Below are 16,700 nucleotides of genomic sequence, written 5' to 3'. Positions count from 1 at the left end.
GGAGTACTGGTGGAATTCTAATCGGCCAGGACAGTATCAACTGAATATGACAAAAATCCTTTGCAAGGTCTCGGTATTCCAAAGCCACTTCATAATTTATTGGCACACCCCAATGTGGGAAGTGTGTGCCAAAATTTGAAAATTTGAAAGCTTGTGTTCTAGGCCCAACACCAACACACACACACTTCTTAGTATAAGCCAGCCAGTTTTCTTAGATCTTACCTCTCCATCTTCAGTAAACACAATTTTTGTGTTTACTTTAAATTTTCTCTTCAATACTTTTTTAGCTTCTTTTGTTTTAGTTATTTTCTTCTTCGGCTTTGAATTCGATGTACTCTATAAAAGAAGAGCAGAAGACAGACAGCATGGTTAACTTTTAGCAAAGAGGGATTCCAGGACAAGGATGAAAATACTCCACTGCCATCAACCAAAAGGCACATCTGTGCTACAAAGAGCACATGTGGTGTTGTTGTATTAAAAGTTATTAAATTTTTATACCACCCTTCATCCAAAGATCACAGTGGTTCACAACATAAAAATACAAGTTGAGAACACAAAATGCATAATAAGACAAAAACAAACACAAACCAATAGCTCCCCTCCCACAAATACATTTAAAAACTGCAGCAAAAATAAGTCTAAATTTATTCCCACCAGCTGATGCCCAACCCATAAAACAAGAAGCTACATTGCTTTCAGAAGACGCTCAGGCTCAGCCTTTAGTGAACCTTGTAGGGGAAAAGGAATTCGGAATACATCTTCAGAAGCATAAAAGAATTAATACGTAAACCAAGAATAGATTGCCACGACTTATATGTTTGGGTTTGGGATTTCACAACTGGACACAGCTTCCAAAGGTGTTGATGTGCAGACATCTGAATCACCTTCAGAGTAAAATTTTATTACCTTGTCAAGCAGCCCTCTGTTGCCAAACGAACAGTGAAAAACTGCCTCCACATTCAAGTAGCAGCTCCACTACTGAAATGTGAAGAAAAGTTTGTGATATGGGACACCTGTATGGCCTGGAAAGTGTCCACTCTTTTAAAGTTTCTTACAAACATAATACATAATATTCAAAGTAAAACTGAGAAGATGAAAGACGAAGAAGAATTTAGCACTACAAGGTACCAAACAAACTTAGCTCAGGTATCTTGCATGCCAAGCCCTTTTTTGCTGGAATCATTTGAAATAGATGCATAGCATGCCCCCAGGCCAAGAGCAATGAAATTAAACAAGGAGAGAAAATTGTTCCTTATTTCCTGTTCTATTGCTTCCATCTTAGTAAGCAAGAAATGGATATCGTTAAGTGTGCTCTCCACAATGATTTCCATCCAGAATAAGGGGCAAAGAGAAATGAAGGCACGAATATACATTTCCTTGTGGGCTTTAATGAAAATTACATAGTCAATCATATCTTGCCCTCTGGAATCCAATTTTTAACCTGCCACTTTCAATAACTACCTCTAACATTAGGAAAACAGGCAGCCGGAGGCAATTCGGCAGGGAGGGCTTAAAACTGATTCAGATTTCATCCAGGTCTCCAGCAATGGCAATATTGATTCCGTTTTGAACATTTTGGAAGAGACTCTGCCGCCTTCCAGAAACAGGTGAGCAGGGAACCAGGGGCTTATTTCAACTGTTCCAGGAACATTTCAGCATCTACTGCACTTTACATCCTAGTAGAGTCCTGCTGTGTTGGATGAGTTTCAGTTGGTAAGACCTGAGGATGTGGACAGGGTGCTTGGATTGGTCAGGACAACCACTTGCACTCTTGCCCCTCGTGGCTGAAAAAAACTTGCAGGGAGGCGACAGCTGGCTGGGCCAGGGAGGTGATCAACACCTCCTTACAAAAGGCGGTGGTTCCTGCCTGTTTGAAGGAGGCAGGGGTAAAACCACTCCTTAAGAAACCCTCCATGGACTCAAAAAACTTAAGTAACTACTGGCCAGTTGCTCATCTCCCCTTCTTGGGCAAGGTTCTTGGGTGGGTGGTTATGGACCAGACCTAGGTGCTCTTGGAGGAAACTGATTCTCTAGATCCATTTCAATTGGGGTTTAGGCTCGGTTTTGGTACAGAAACTGCTTTGGTCACCCTGTATGATGACATTCATTAAGAGAGAGATGGGGGAAATATATCCCTGTTAATTCTCCTCAGCCACTCAGCAGCTTTTGATACCATCAACCATGGTATCCTTCTGGAGCAGCTTTCTGAGTTTGGGGTTGGTGGCACTACTTTGTTGTGGTTCTGGTCCTACTTGGATGGCCACTCCCAGAGGGTGATGCTTGGGGAGTCTTTTTCAGCCTTCAATGTGGAGCCTTCAGGGTTCAATTTTATCCCTTATGCCAGAGGTTTTCAACCTTTTTGGGTCCACGGTTCCCTTGTGAAGCTCAGGAGCCCAGTTATGTCACACCTTGCCTGCAGAGCCGGCAGCTCTTCATCCCTTTTTGAACCCCCTCCCTTGTGGAGTGTTTCTCCCCTCTCCTTGGGAGTCCTTTCGGCTGCCACCCCTGATCTCTGAGCTGCCCTCCCCCCCACCCCCGAGAGGTGCCTTCCCACACTGCTCCACAGCGGCCCCAGATGCACCATTTGCCTGGGAAGCTTGTAGCCAGGGCTGCTGCAACAAACAGCTGTGCAAACCTTTGGGAGGCAGAGATGCAAGAGAACATCAGAGGAAGGGAGAGCAGAAGAAGGGAGAGAAGGAGAGTTGCCTGCGGCACCCCTATCCATCATTCAAGGCACCCTAGGGTGCCATGGGTGCCCTCTTGAGAGTCCCATGAACTGCAAGATCAAACCTATCCATTCTGAAGGAAATCAGCCCTGAGTGCTCACTGGAAGGACAGATCCTGAAGCCGAGGCTCCAATACTTTGGCCACCTCATGAGAAGAGAAGACTCCCTGGAAAAGACCCTGATGTTGGGAAAGATGAAGGGCACAAGGAGAAGGGGACGACAGAGGATGAGATGACTGGACAGTGTTCTCGAAGCTACCAGCATGAGTTTGACTAAATTGCGGGAGGCAGTGGAAGACAGAAGTGCCTGGCGTGCTCTAGTCCATGGGGTCACGAAGAGTCGGAAACGACTAAACAACAACAACAACAAGGGTGCCATGGCACACTAGTTGAAAACCACTGCCTTATGCTATTTAACATCTACATGAAACTGCAGAGTGGTGTCATCTGGAGTTTTGGAGTACAATGTCAGCAATATGCTGACGACACACAGGTCTACTTTTCCTTTACATCTGCAGGTGAGGCAGTGGATGTGCTGGACCAATGTCTTACCTTGGTAATGGTTCCTTCATCCGCTTCACACCTACACAAAACAGCCTCTGTGAGGGGTAATACTGCAGAAAAATCTGTTTTAGGGTCTGTGTTTCCAGTACGTGTGATGTAAAAGAGGCTGGGAGAAAAAATATGAAGTAGCTGTTTTGATGTTTCATCTTCTTTTTCTTTCTTTTTTTAAAGAGTTGTGCCTCCAGTTAAAAGAAGAAAAGCGTTTACCAAGGGCAGGTATGAGCTTTGATGCTGAACTAAGAACATTATTTTGCTGACATTAACAAAATGTTTCTTTCTGCCCCACAACACTCAGAAACCTTTGCTTTCGAAGTTGTGGAAAGTACTTTTGATGGAGGAAAGGGCAACATTCTATGATGAGATGAAAAGCTGCAAGCTATACATAGTGCCAATTAATGCTGACAAGTTCATTTCCACTCACAAAATGAGCGGAACTGTGATATATACATACACACACACGGCATGCAGAAGAATTTGCCTGAAGATGTGAAGGTTCACAGTGGGGGAAGACAACAGGGGTAACTCCAGCAAGTGCCGCTCCCCTAGGCCCTCATAGATATCCCACACACCCTTGGCCCCCAATCTCCCCCACTGTGGTTCAGAAGGTACATAATCTTACATAGTAGGTAAGATGGTAGATCTCAAGAGAAGGTTTCATGGAGCAGATGCCCCCCAAGGATAAGGGGAGAACTTCAAAAAGCATGATGCAACCAGGAAACCTAGATGAAAGTGAGTACGGATGGTGGCATGCGGATGAAATACATGGGACGACATTGCCAAGAAGGGTTTAATTGAATAGTTTGAATTGCTGTACAACTGCTATTAGTTTGACAAAGGCGGCCTGCTAGGTTTTTAGTTTATTACACTGTGGAGCTGACAAATGCAAATTGTGAATTATGAAAAACAACAGGCAGGAGAAATAATTATCTATACAGTCCCAAATGCAAATGTATGCCTTTTTGAATTAAGTTACATTGAAGTAAGCAGAGCTGCTAACATTTCGGCTTGCGTATGTGCCAGACTGGTATTAAAGCACACCTGAATGGTGTCACATCATTAATTCAGAAAAATCGCACTACTTCACACTTCCTCATTATCCTTCTTCCAGAGGCTGTACAATGGCATACCTGGAAATGGAGATTCTGAGAGAATTTGATTTCTCAAATAAATGCAAGAGCAAAACAGGGGTGTTGTTGCAGAAGACAAAGCTTCTCCAGCCCAAACAAGCAAAGAGTTGCTAATTTTAAAGAGCTCCAGTGCCAGATGGCAGCTGCAATCGCCAACCTGGTGCTCCCCAGGTGTTCTGGACTACAACTCTCATCAGCCCCTGTCAGCATGCTGCCCATGATTTTCAGTTTTGACCTTTGTCATGGAAGGAAGATGGGACAGGAACACGAGCAAAGCAATGCCCATGCATTGAGAGGGTTTCTGGTGGGCCCATATATTTCGTATTCCAATCAACATGCCTTCACTTCCTCCTCTACCAAACCAGCCTATGCCACAGACTCCAGGTTCTCTAAAAATCTGAACCTTGGAAGCAAGATAGAGTACGCTAAATAAAGAGACAAAGTAACGAGATGCAAATGTGCATAATTTATGACAGCACAATTTGAGTTTCCTTGGCACGGAGTACACACAGCCTTGGGTACAGCTGGCAGTAAAAGGTCTTTTAGTCAAGGGCTTTATTGTGAGATTTCATAGCATGTAACTATGCAATTAACTTTGTCACTGTGGCATTTAATGGACTCTTTAAGCAAAGAATATATCAGCGTATTAGCTGATTTGGTAAAATAATTGACATAAAATTGCTTTGTAAGCAGTCTAAATCTTCCACATAAGGTAAAAGGGAAATCTGCAGTTAGCCTTCGATTTGATTGCCCTGGGAATTCTGCACGAAGGATCTTAAGAGTGTATTTACTTTGGTTAACATATACACACTGAGCATATTTATGCAGAAAACAATCTTCTGTTTCACCAAGACGCTTTGTTAGTCCTGGAAAGGCTGAGCACATTGTTTTGTTTCACCTGCATTTAGAGATGCTTGTTTCTTAAAACTGAGGGTGGGTGATTCTTAAAAGAACAGCTTTCTGAAAGCCAAAGCAAGAAGTGCATTGGCAATGTTTGGACAATTCCCCCCACCCATGAAAAAACCATGGTAGGCTCAAACTTGATTGGTTCCTTCCTGTCCTCTTAATCTGCAGGGAATCTATAGCCCTCCAGATTTGTCTGAAATCCAAGAGAGCTGCTACTGGCCTGTGTAGATGATACTATTTCTAAGAGAGGCTCAGTGGAAACTGGGCAGGCTGAGGCTGCACACAGCCTATAAGAAAGCACTGTGCAGTTAATAATAATAATAAATTATTTGTATATATGCAGATGACGCATTGTCTCCAGGACTAATTACCATGCACGCGCTGGGAAGTATATCTGCACAGAGCAGAGCTTTCCAAACTTTTCGTGTTGATGACACACTTTTCAGACTTGCATCATTTCGCGACACAGTAATTCAGTTTTACTAGCAAACCAAAGATTAAACTAACCCCTTTCCAGCGTTCACGCAACACACCTACACACTGCAGCCGACACACTTAATGTGTCGCAACACACAGTTTGGAAAGCTCTGGCATAGGGGGCTGAGTCGCTGCTGCATATTAGGAAACTGAATGGGACAGACAAGGTGGTTGCAAAGTTGGCACTGTGCAAACGCATCAGCAGATACAACTAACTGGGTGCTCCTACCAGCACGTTCATCTTACTCCATCCTCTCAATGTCCCAATATGTAGCAGCAACTCAGGTAGAGGAAGGTCAGGTGGGCAGCACAGCCCCAGCACACTGTCCACTACTGACAGGGACCTGCATTGACAGACCTCAACCATCATAAGCAGTTTGTGCCTATTTGATACAGACAGTGAACAAGACAGAATCTAAAACACACACTTTAACCCTGGCTTGTTTGAACTAACTAGACTGTAAAGCAACCAGAGCTCCCCAAGTTCAGATGCATCAAGGAAGTCTGGTTAGTTTAAATATTAAAAATGGAGGTTTTTCATCTCCTTGTCTTGTGTGCACAAGGGAAGAGAAGTGGTAGTGTCCAAACCTTGTGTGTATAACACTAAGCTGTGATTGAGTGGTGTGTCCAAACCAAGCAAATGGGATGAAGTTTAATAATAATATAAAAGTTCCCGTCAAACGTGAAAAAAGTAATTTCTCTTGAATTTAATAAGCCATCGCAGTTAATTAACTGCATCCTCCTGCTGTCTACCTCTAAGAGCAGCCTTTAACACAGCCAATTCCAATTTGACCTTAAAATTACATTAATCATCTTCAAGTTTCTCAGCTAGGCTATGATATTGATTCGAACGGTAACTGGACAAGAAGCTTTCAAAAATGTTAAGTGAAAATTTCTTTTGAGGAAAGAGCATAATCTGGAAGGCAAATCGTTCGTAATTAGCCATACACAATTCAAGAATATGATCCGTGTCACCCAGCTGTCACATGGAGGATGGAGCAAGCTTGCTTTCTCCTGCTCTGGAGGGCAGCGCCCATGCCAATGGATTCAAGTTACAAGAAAGGAGATTCTAATTTAATACCAAGAAAAACATTCTGACAGTAAGAGCTATTTGACAGAGGAACAGACTCCATCAGAAGGTGGTGGATTCTCCTTGGAGGTTTTTAAGCAACAGTTGGATGACCATCTGTCATGGATGCTTTAGCTGAGATTCCTGCATGACCCTTGAGGTCCCTTCCAACTCTACAATTCTATACAAAGAAATCTCACTTCCCATCACTGACATGCAGCCCCTGACAAATTACCCCCTCGGCAGATAAAAGGTTGTCCATTTTTGAGTAGCCCTTGCAATAATGCAAGCTTTCCAAACTATTTGTCATAAAGAGTTGCAAAGGGCAGATCTACTGAGGTAAGAGTTTGGAATCTTACATCCCATGACAGTTTGCTTTACACTTTTGCTCTGTAAGCATTGGATTTGCTTGCTTGAGTCACCTGGAACTACTTGCTCTGCAAGCACATCTGAAGTATTGCCACCTTCTTTGGGCCAGCCTGTAAAAGGCCCCATACAACCCAGAAAAGCTCTGCCGGATGACATAATGAGGATGCAATGGAGGCAGCAATGTATGCCTCCTTTGCTGCCTTCAGTGCTACTAGGTAGACTCAATAAGGAGCCCTTACCAGTGTTCTGTTGCATTCATTCAGATCTTTCCTCCACTTGCGTTCAAGCGGTCTCCCAGCTTGCTTCCTCACCCTAAACTCCAGAGTACACCAGGGGGCCAAACAGGCTCCACAAAGTGGGAGAGGGCACTCAAGGGTGATTGTGTCAATAGCCCAAGCCATTCAGGCCTTCCAGAGGTCGGTCAGGGCTTCGACAGGGACACCATCATATCAGCCGGAACCCCCACCCACCCAGAGCTATTTGGCATCCCACTGGATCCAACAACCTCCAAGGGTGGACCTTCCTAATAGGTCCCCCACCTCTGTGGAGGGGGAAAGGTGCCAACAGCCTAAATCTCAACAGAAAGTGATCTGACCATGACAGCGAACTAATGTCAATGTCCCCCACCTTCAAATCACCCTCTTTCTGCTCAGTTGAGAAAACAAGGTCCAGAGCATGGCCTGCCATGTGCGTTGGGCCAGTGACATGTTGGGACAGCCCCATGGTTGTCATGGCGGCCATGAAGTCCTGAGCCGCCCCCAGAGCCAGCTGCCTCAGCATAGATGTCGAAGTCTCCCAGAACACTGCCTCCACGACCAGCTCTGCCACCTGGGCAGCGAGGTGGGTAGTAAACCAGTAGAATTCCTAGCCTGTCCCGATTGCCCAACGCCAGGAACATACATTCTAGATTCCCTTCCACCTGCCGACTAGACAGAGAGCCTGAAGATAGAATCTCTATAGACTACAGCAGCTCTCCCTCCCTAACCCTCGAGTCTTGCCTGATGCTGCACTGAGTACCCAGGCAGCACAGCTGGGTGAGAACAACACCACCCTGTTCACCCACCTAGGTTTCAGTGATACATGCCAGATCAGCCTCCTCATCCATAATCAGATCATGGATGAGGCAGATTTTATTCTGGGCCGACCTGGCATTTAACAGCAGCAGTACACAGACCAAAGGGCAGCCCCCAGGTTGGAGGAGGGGCTAGCACACGACACAGTCACTAACTGCCAGTGTCATGTGCCCCTTGCCTAGTCTGCCCCACCTCCCACACCATCCCTACCCAGAACCACTGTAATTGGGTCTCCCCTGCTATCCCACACTCCTCTCCTCCCAGGCACATCCCACAAAGTGCCCTTACAACCCAGATAAAAACAGTTAAAACACTAAAAAATAAAAGGATATGAAAAACAATGTCTTTCATTCCAGAATGGTTATACTGTACAGAAATCATCATCCATTCACACAGCTAGTCAGGCTGTCGAGCATGTCAGAAGTGAGAAAAATATGGAGTGGGGGCAGGGAGACTTGAAGGAAGCAAAGGAGGGAACACTGATCATTGCTGTCTGCAACCAAGATATAAAGAGAAGGAATGTTCATGCAGAAAATTCTGCATAGGAAGACGATAATGAGAAATGCGGATACTCTTGAGTTTGGTTTTTGAAATAAGCTGGTTTTACACATTTTTATCATTTTGGTTTTGTCAGCTGCTAAGAGAGGAACAAAAGGCATTAAATGAAAACAAATAAAAGCACAAGGAGTTGTGCCAGGAGGCGGGGAGTTCAAAAGGCATCCTCCAAAACCTTTTCACGATTTAATAGCAATCTGCCCATCATCCTGACAGGTGGGAAATGTGTTGAAGAAGAGCTACTGATCGTGAAACACCAGTCCAAAGAACAATCTTGTAGCATGAGTATTTGAATCCTGGCCTTTGGCATTACCCTATCATTTCATCAATAACTTTCATTGCTAAAATGCTTAGCTAGTGGGAAAAAGAAAATGAGCAATAAAACTCATGCAGTAATACTAGCTCTGCTGTTGTAATGTTCTATAAAGCCTTAGGAACATCTACTCAGCTTTTCACTGTGGCCTCTTAAAGCAAGCAAACTGCTGCCCTATGTCAAGCATTTAAATCAAGCACTTAACCTTGGAAGCTCAATTTACTTTACCTACCTGAGCATTATTCAATTAGAGGGGTAATATTTATTATTTAAGAATTCTGATTTCTTGCCCAGCCGCAGATACACTACACAAAATGAATTTCCTATTATTACGGATATGAAATCTCAATGCATTTCAGCTTCACAGCAGAAGCTTGTAAAATATAAATATTTCAAAACAAAAACTGAAGGCTATTTCATATATTTTCTGTTCTCCTGAGATTACTACCAATTAAATATACAAGCTTACTACCCCAACCCAGAAGTTTCAAGATGTGGAAGTAACTTGAATTTTGAAAATTCTTCATCAAGTACATACAATTTATATGAAAGGTTCATGGGGCAAAAACTGAAGTACAAGTTCAAGGAAATAAATCAGATATAAAACTTCTAAAGGCACCTGAATATACAGAAATTGCAAATTACTTTTTCATAATCACCTCTTTTACATTATCAATTTACTTAAAGTTCCCAGGTTATTGCTACTTTCAGCTATTTTATCCCCATTTCTTAAAAGCAAAAGATATATTCATTGTCCCCCGGGCTCATTCCACTGAGCACAAAGAAGTTATTTTGGAACAATCTATGCCCATATGTGAATAGAAGGCCAGTCAGATATGACAACACTGTCATGATAAAGAGCCCAGTGTCTCTAAAGAAAGCACAACTATGTTCCCAATTGGTTATGGGTATTGTTACTCTCTACTGTTATCAAAAAAAGGAATACAATTAAAAAGTTTGAAGCAAAGTGTGTGTGGGGTGGGGAGAAACAGCCATCTGTACAGACCTCCTAGGACTGTACTGCTTCAGAATTCAGATGTGAGTGTACATGCTTGAAAGCTCCCCAATGGATATAGGAACATAAGAAACTGCCTTATATTAAGTCAGAACATTGGTCCATCTAGCTCAGTTCTGCCTACACCTTGGATAGCCAACAGAGTGCCCTCCTTATGTTGTTGGACTACTACCACCCTCAGCTCTAGCCAGCAAGGTATGCTGGGACAAGCCATCCAAAAACATCTGGAGGGCTCCACTAGGGCTGGACAATATACTGATATATCGTCCCAAACTGGTTTGAAGTCCATATTGTGGTATCAGTTTCATAGTTTTTGACCTGGCAATACATTGCGAATCATGGTGTGTGTTAGGGCTGGGTGATATATCATCCAAAACTGGTTTCATTACATATCATGATATTGGTTTCATAATTTTTGACCTGGCAATATATTGTGAATCATGATGTGTCTCTGTGTATGCTATGCAAAAATCACAATGTGGGGAAAACCATGAAGCCAGCCAATACCTCAACATAGCTCCATCCTTATTTCAAACATTGTAATATATTATTATTATATATTGCAATGTTTAGCTGGTGATATATCACAATGTTGAAAAGCAGATATCGGCCAGCCCTGGGCACCACATTAGCTATCCCTGGTCTACACTGGCAGGCAGTAGCTCTCCAGTGTTTGAGAAGGGAGTCTCTATCAGCTATACCTGTAGATGCCAGGGATTCAACATGGAACCATCTACCTGAAAAAATATAATGCTACATGCAAAATATAACCGAGCTATAGCCTTTTGAGCCCCAATGATAGGAAGCATTTCACACAGGAAGCAGCACATCACGGAGAAGGTTACACTCAACCCTTTCTGCCTCACATACAAGCCAAACGCCTTGCGAGTCGAACGTTTTGGCTCCCGAACGCCACAAACCCGGAATTGAGTGTTCCGGTTTGCGAACGTTCTTTGGAAGCCAAACGTACAGCCAATCGGAAGCCACGCCTTGCTTGTCAAAAGCACTTCTGGAACAGATTTTGTTCGGCTTCCAAGGTACGACTGTATTCTAAAAGAAGGGAGCTTTTCACACAGCAGAGAATCCCTACTGCGGGGATGGTGAACCTGTACCCCCTCCAGCCATTGTTGGACTACAAAGCCAACAATTCCTTGCCATTAGCTATACTGGCTGCGGCTTATGGGAGTTGGGAGTCCAACAAACTCCACCTGCAGGGTCACAGGTTTCCTATTGCTGCTCTATAGGATTGAGGGTCGGGGCTAAATTTCACTTTTTGGTGTGAATTAATCAGGCAGATGCTGGACAGAAAATCCTGTCTTATGATCCAAGTAACAAACTCAAGTGCATAGCTGTTTTCCACACAAAGAGATGTACACACACACACACACACACACACACACACAATTCGATATTCATTCAACCGCAGTTTCACACTCTTTCATTAAAAACCAGATGAATAGGCAGCAAGTTCAAAACCCTGAGAAAATTAACACACTGATCTTTTTCTCATTTCAAGCGAGTTATCCTAGCATGTTAAAGCTGCCATAAGCAGATCCAGAGGAATGCGTTTTTACAGAAATTCCTGCTTGTTCAACACAATGCTAAACAATTGTGATAATTTGAAAACATCTGTAAGTGTCAACGCCACTGTTTCAGCAAATGCTTCAGAAGGAATCGGTTGTGTGCAGCAGATATAAGTGCTAGATTTATTTTTTTAAATCCATCTTCAAGGCAATGTGGCAAAGATCTGAAAAACCATACCCTTGGAAATCAGGATGAGGATTTTCACAACGTATTATTGAAGCAAAAATCAAGAAAATGATAAATTGCTATGTTATCCAAACAATGAAAGCAGTATTAAAGAGTAGAGGTAAAAGCAGGGTGGCACAAACATTTTGCATTAGGACTTAAGACAGATAAGGAATGAGCTTTTCTAAAGTGAGGGACGAGGGTTTAAGACTCTACTATCAGCTCAATACCAGGACAGACAGGATGAGTGTGTAGGCAGGAAGGTGAGTGTTTGTGTGAATGAAAAGGAGCTGAGGAATGAGTTGTGCAGAGATTGAAAGAACCAGGCAGAAGTGCCCACAATTTATTTTCTGTGTTTGGGGTTGGAGCTGCACCTCAACATATCTCCTTGTTCTTTCCCATAACTTGCAAAACCAGAAAGATACAAAACAGCAAAATGTTTTGCAATGAATTATGCAAAGCAACATGAATCATGCAGAAGAACATGATAGCAGCCCTGCTGGATCAGACCAAAGTCCCACCTAGTCCAACATCCTGTTCTCACGGTGGCCAACCAGATGCCAGCAGGAATCCTGCAAGCAGGACCCAAGTGCAACAGCGCTCTTCCTTCACTTGGCATTCCCAGCAATTGGGAATACATATCTGCATAATTTTTGTTGTTGTTGTTTAGTCATTTAGTCGTGTCCGACTCTTCGTGACCCCATGGACCAGAGCACCCCAGGCACTCCTGTCTTCCACTGCCTCCTGCAGTTTGGTCAAACTCATGCTGGTAGCTTCAAGAACACTGTCCAACCATCTCGTCCTCTGTCGTCCCCTTCTCCTTGTGCCCTCCATCTTTCCCAACATCAGGGTCTTTTCCAGGGAGTCTTCTCTTCTCATGAGGTGGCCAAAGTATTGGAGCCTCAGCTTCAGGATCTGTCCTTCCAGTGAGCACTCAGGGCTGATTTCCTTAGGAATGGATAGGTGTGATCTTCTTGTAAGACTTCCGGGTTGGCGCCTCTGGCAATGGCGGATTTCCTCCGATCGGGAGGAACCCGCTCCGTGAAAAACAGGGTCTGAACCGCCACGGTGAGGCGGAGACCCATTAAAAACCACAGGCGGGAGAAGCCTGTGGACGTGGGATTCGGCTGGCACCTTCACGCCTCCCCTACTCGCGGGGAAACCCTGTTTTGGGGATCCGGAGCGACGTGGGGTGAGTGGCACGGTGCTTTGAATCGACTGCTTTTTTCACGGAGTGAAGCCGCACTGCGGTTGCCGGAGAGCGCTGACTTTTTCCTGTGGACAATTGGATTTAAAACAACTACTCGTGAGTAAAACGGAAAATTGGATTTTTAAATACTTTAATTTGGCACTGAAACGGGAAGGTTATAAACAGGAAGTCCGCCTCCCGTTTTTGTAAATAGACTGAAGTAAAGACATTACAAGTAAAGCCTTTGAAAGCTTTTGGCAAAGGATCAAATTTCCACCGGTTTAAAGTTACAAAACCCCCTTTGGAAGCAGGAGAAGAGGGGGAAATTTTGGATCTAGTGAGCCTGCAGGAGAGAGTGAAAAAATCAAATTACCACTGCTCTGAACCTGGGAACGGGCTGCCAGATGACGTTTGGAGAGAGTGCTTTTGACAGAACGGATTTGACAGCTAGCTAAACAAGAGTAAGATACTGTTTCCATTGTCCCTTTCTGCGTTTAAAAAAAAAGAGGAAAAGTAACTGAAATTTTATCTTTAATGTTTGAAATTGTGCTTGAAAGAACTGATACAAGTGGAGACTGTTTCCCTCTAGAGGGAGCTTTTGAAACTGTAACAGGACTGTAACTGGGGAATTTCCAGCTGCAGAAAAGGAGTTTGGGAACCAGAGAGCGACCTTGGACTATTTAAAAATGTTGACAGGAGAGGCCATTGTGACTGTTTTATGTAAGATAAGCTGTTCGCTGGGACAGCTTCACAAGAAGATGGATGATATGACTCTCAAAGTTGATAATTTGGAACAGAAAGTGACCAACCTGAGTCAAAAAGCAAACACTAACACAGAAATAATTCAGGACTTGGTACAGGAACCCATTTTCGCAGGACAAATGGTGGAGGAGGAGGAGGAGAAGGAGAATGCAGCTGTTGTTGAACATAAAATAATACAAGTGAGATCTGTGGATTTACAGAAGCAAATTGGAGATTATAAATTGAGGCCTTCTATGATTGAATCTAGGAAAAGCCAGACTCCGAGGAATGGATCCCGGTTTGGATTAAAGAAGGAAAGTTGGAAAGAGCCCTCTATGCAGGGATTAACTGACTTTTGGGACATGGACTCGGGCCTGGAGGAGATTGAAGTTTTGGGGGCCTTTGGAATTGGAGGAATTTTGAAATATACCCGGAAATACTTTATGGACTGTAGTTTTAACTATGGAAATTCAGCTGATCTGTTCAGAAGGAAGAAAAGGATTGACAGGTTGGAATTTCCCCGAGATTGGCTCTTTAGCATTAAAGAAAATGAAGAAAACCTGCAGAAGGGACTTGGAAAAGAGTTAAGAGCCTTGGACATAAGATCACCAGGTTGATGGACTTTATGGAATTGACGGAAAGGACTGGCAGAATCTGAAACCTGAGAGAGGAGATGGTGGAAGAAGATTGGAAAATTTAAAGTTTTTGTATAGACTTATGGTAAAACTAATGAGTGATAGAAAAATGGTGGAATGATTTTTTATTTTTTATGGGCTTAACAGAAATGTTATAAGGAGTTAAGCACATATAAGTAATTTAGTTTTAATGGAAAATAAGGTTAAAATAATACGTTATTTACAATATCACAGAAAATGGAGAAAGATGGAAAGGATTTGCTGAAACAATTAATAGAAGTGGAACACAAAAAGGGAGGTGTGAGGAGGTCGAGGAAACAAGGGAACGAAAGATAGAGTACGGAAAAGAGAGGATGTATGTTTTTAAATTGTTTTTGTTTTGGGAGTGGGGTTTGTTTAGTTTAGCTTAATGTGTTTAGTTTTGAGTTTAGGTTGTGTTTTGTATTGTTTATATATTGTATTGTATTTGTGTTTTTCTCTCTCTTTGTTCCTTTTCTTTGTTTTTTCTTCTGTTTTTTCTCTTTTGCTTTTTTCTCTTTTTGTAATCTATAAAAGTAATAAATATTATTTTTTTAAAAAAGGTGTGATCTTTTGTAGTCCATGGGACTCTCAAGAGTCTCCTCCAACACCATAATTCAAAAGCATCGATTCTTTGGCGATCAGCCTTCATTATGGTCTCACTTCCATACATCACTACTGGGAAAACCATAGCTTTAACTATACGGACCTTTGTTGGCAAGGTGATGTCTCTTAGCCCCATTTTAAAATGCTGCAGAATTCGCACTGCCTGTGTACGCAAGCTTCACTGCAGATTACACATAACCCTGTGTAAATCCTTTATTTTTAAAATATATTTTTGCTACTTTTAAGTATATGCCGTTCTTAGCTGTTGCTTTTCCTGAAAGGTTAGAGGTATTCATTCAAGCGATATGAAATAACTCTTCCTCCAGAACTATTCCCTTGCCTCTGCTCTAGTTTTCATTTGCAATTCTCACTTCTCTGAAACAATATTTTAAGTGTTATGCAATCATTTGTATTCATCGCACAGCACCATTCCAACAATATTCTCAACCCGCCCACAAAAAAACCTAACCCCAGTTGCAAATGAGGTTTTATATTTTTAAACATCTAATAAATTTTTCATAGCCTATATGAAGATTTTTTTTGTTTGTATTTTGTTTGTTCTGGTTTCTCTTATTCCTCCTAGGCTTTCGGTTTTCATGTATCATTTACTAAGGGTGCATATATCATGTCCTAAGACCACAGTCCTATACACATTTAATGGGAGGAAGTCCCATTGATATCTGCGTCAACAAAGATTAATTCTGAGTAAACATGTATAGGATTGCACTGTAAAATGCACATTCTGTGGTTAAACCAGTTTACTTCTAAACACTCTCACACAGACCCATTCAGTCCATCTTTGGGTTTGGGGAGTAAGACAGCCTTGGTCATCTTATTAGCTGGCCTAAGCCAGAAACTGGAGTTGTGGAACATGATCCCTTGGTCCTGCTGCACCTCCGATAAGTACATGATACCATCTGACAAAGGCATCCTTCTGAACCACCTGCCAGGGATAGCTTTAGAATCTTAGAATAATAGAATCACAGAATCAGAATTGTAGAGTTGGAAGGGACCCAAGGATCATCTAGGTCCAGTGCCAAGGGCCTTCTGGTGGTTCCCTCGCTGCGAGAAGCCAAGTTACAGAGAACCAGGCAGAGGGCCTTCTTGGTAGTGGCACCCGCCCTGTGGAATGCCCTCCTACCAGATGTCAAAGAGAAGAACAACTACCAGACTTTTAGAAGACATCTGAAGGCAGCCCTGTTTAGAGAAGCTTTTAATGTTTAACAGACCACTGTATTTCAATATTTTGTTGGAAGTTGCCCAGAGTGCCCAGATGGGCAGGGTATAAATAATAAATTACTATTATTACTATTATTTTATAGTACAGGGGTAGCCAATTCCCAAGAGACTATCTACTCACATAGTTAAAAACTGGCAATGATCTACCATGTCAAAGTTGTTGAGCTTTTTCTGGGAAAGAAAGCCCTGTTTTGGGGGGTTCATGTCAAAGCTGTTGTTGAGCTCTTTTTTAGGAGGGGTTGGGTCAAAAGCCCCGTTTTTGAGTGGGGTGCACGGTGAAAATGTTGAGCAAGAGCCAAAGTTGTACAGCTTCTTTGCGCGGAGCCAGTG

At 42.9% G+C, this 16,700-nt stretch overlaps 1 protein-coding gene across 1 annotated transcript in view; it reads right to left on the bottom strand.

Moving 5' to 3' along the window:
* Window positions 1–16,700, bottom strand: part of DDX10 (DEAD-box helicase 10) — a 168,370-nt gene that overhangs the window by 69,513 nt on the left and 82,157 nt on the right. The window contains exon 14 of the mRNA XM_081001915.1: window positions 223–336. Within this exon, the coding sequence (XP_080858041.1) occupies window positions 223–336 (114 nt within the window). The remainder of the gene's footprint in view (window positions 1–222; window positions 337–16,700) is intronic.

The sequence above is a fragment of the Podarcis pityusensis genome (genome assembly GCF_964106645.2).
Source record: "Podarcis pityusensis genome assembly, chromosome: 4".
NCBI classification, from domain to species: Eukaryota; Metazoa; Chordata; class Lepidosauria; order Squamata; family Lacertidae; genus Podarcis; species Podarcis pityusensis.
This window is presented reverse-complemented; position numbering and strand designations above follow the sequence as displayed.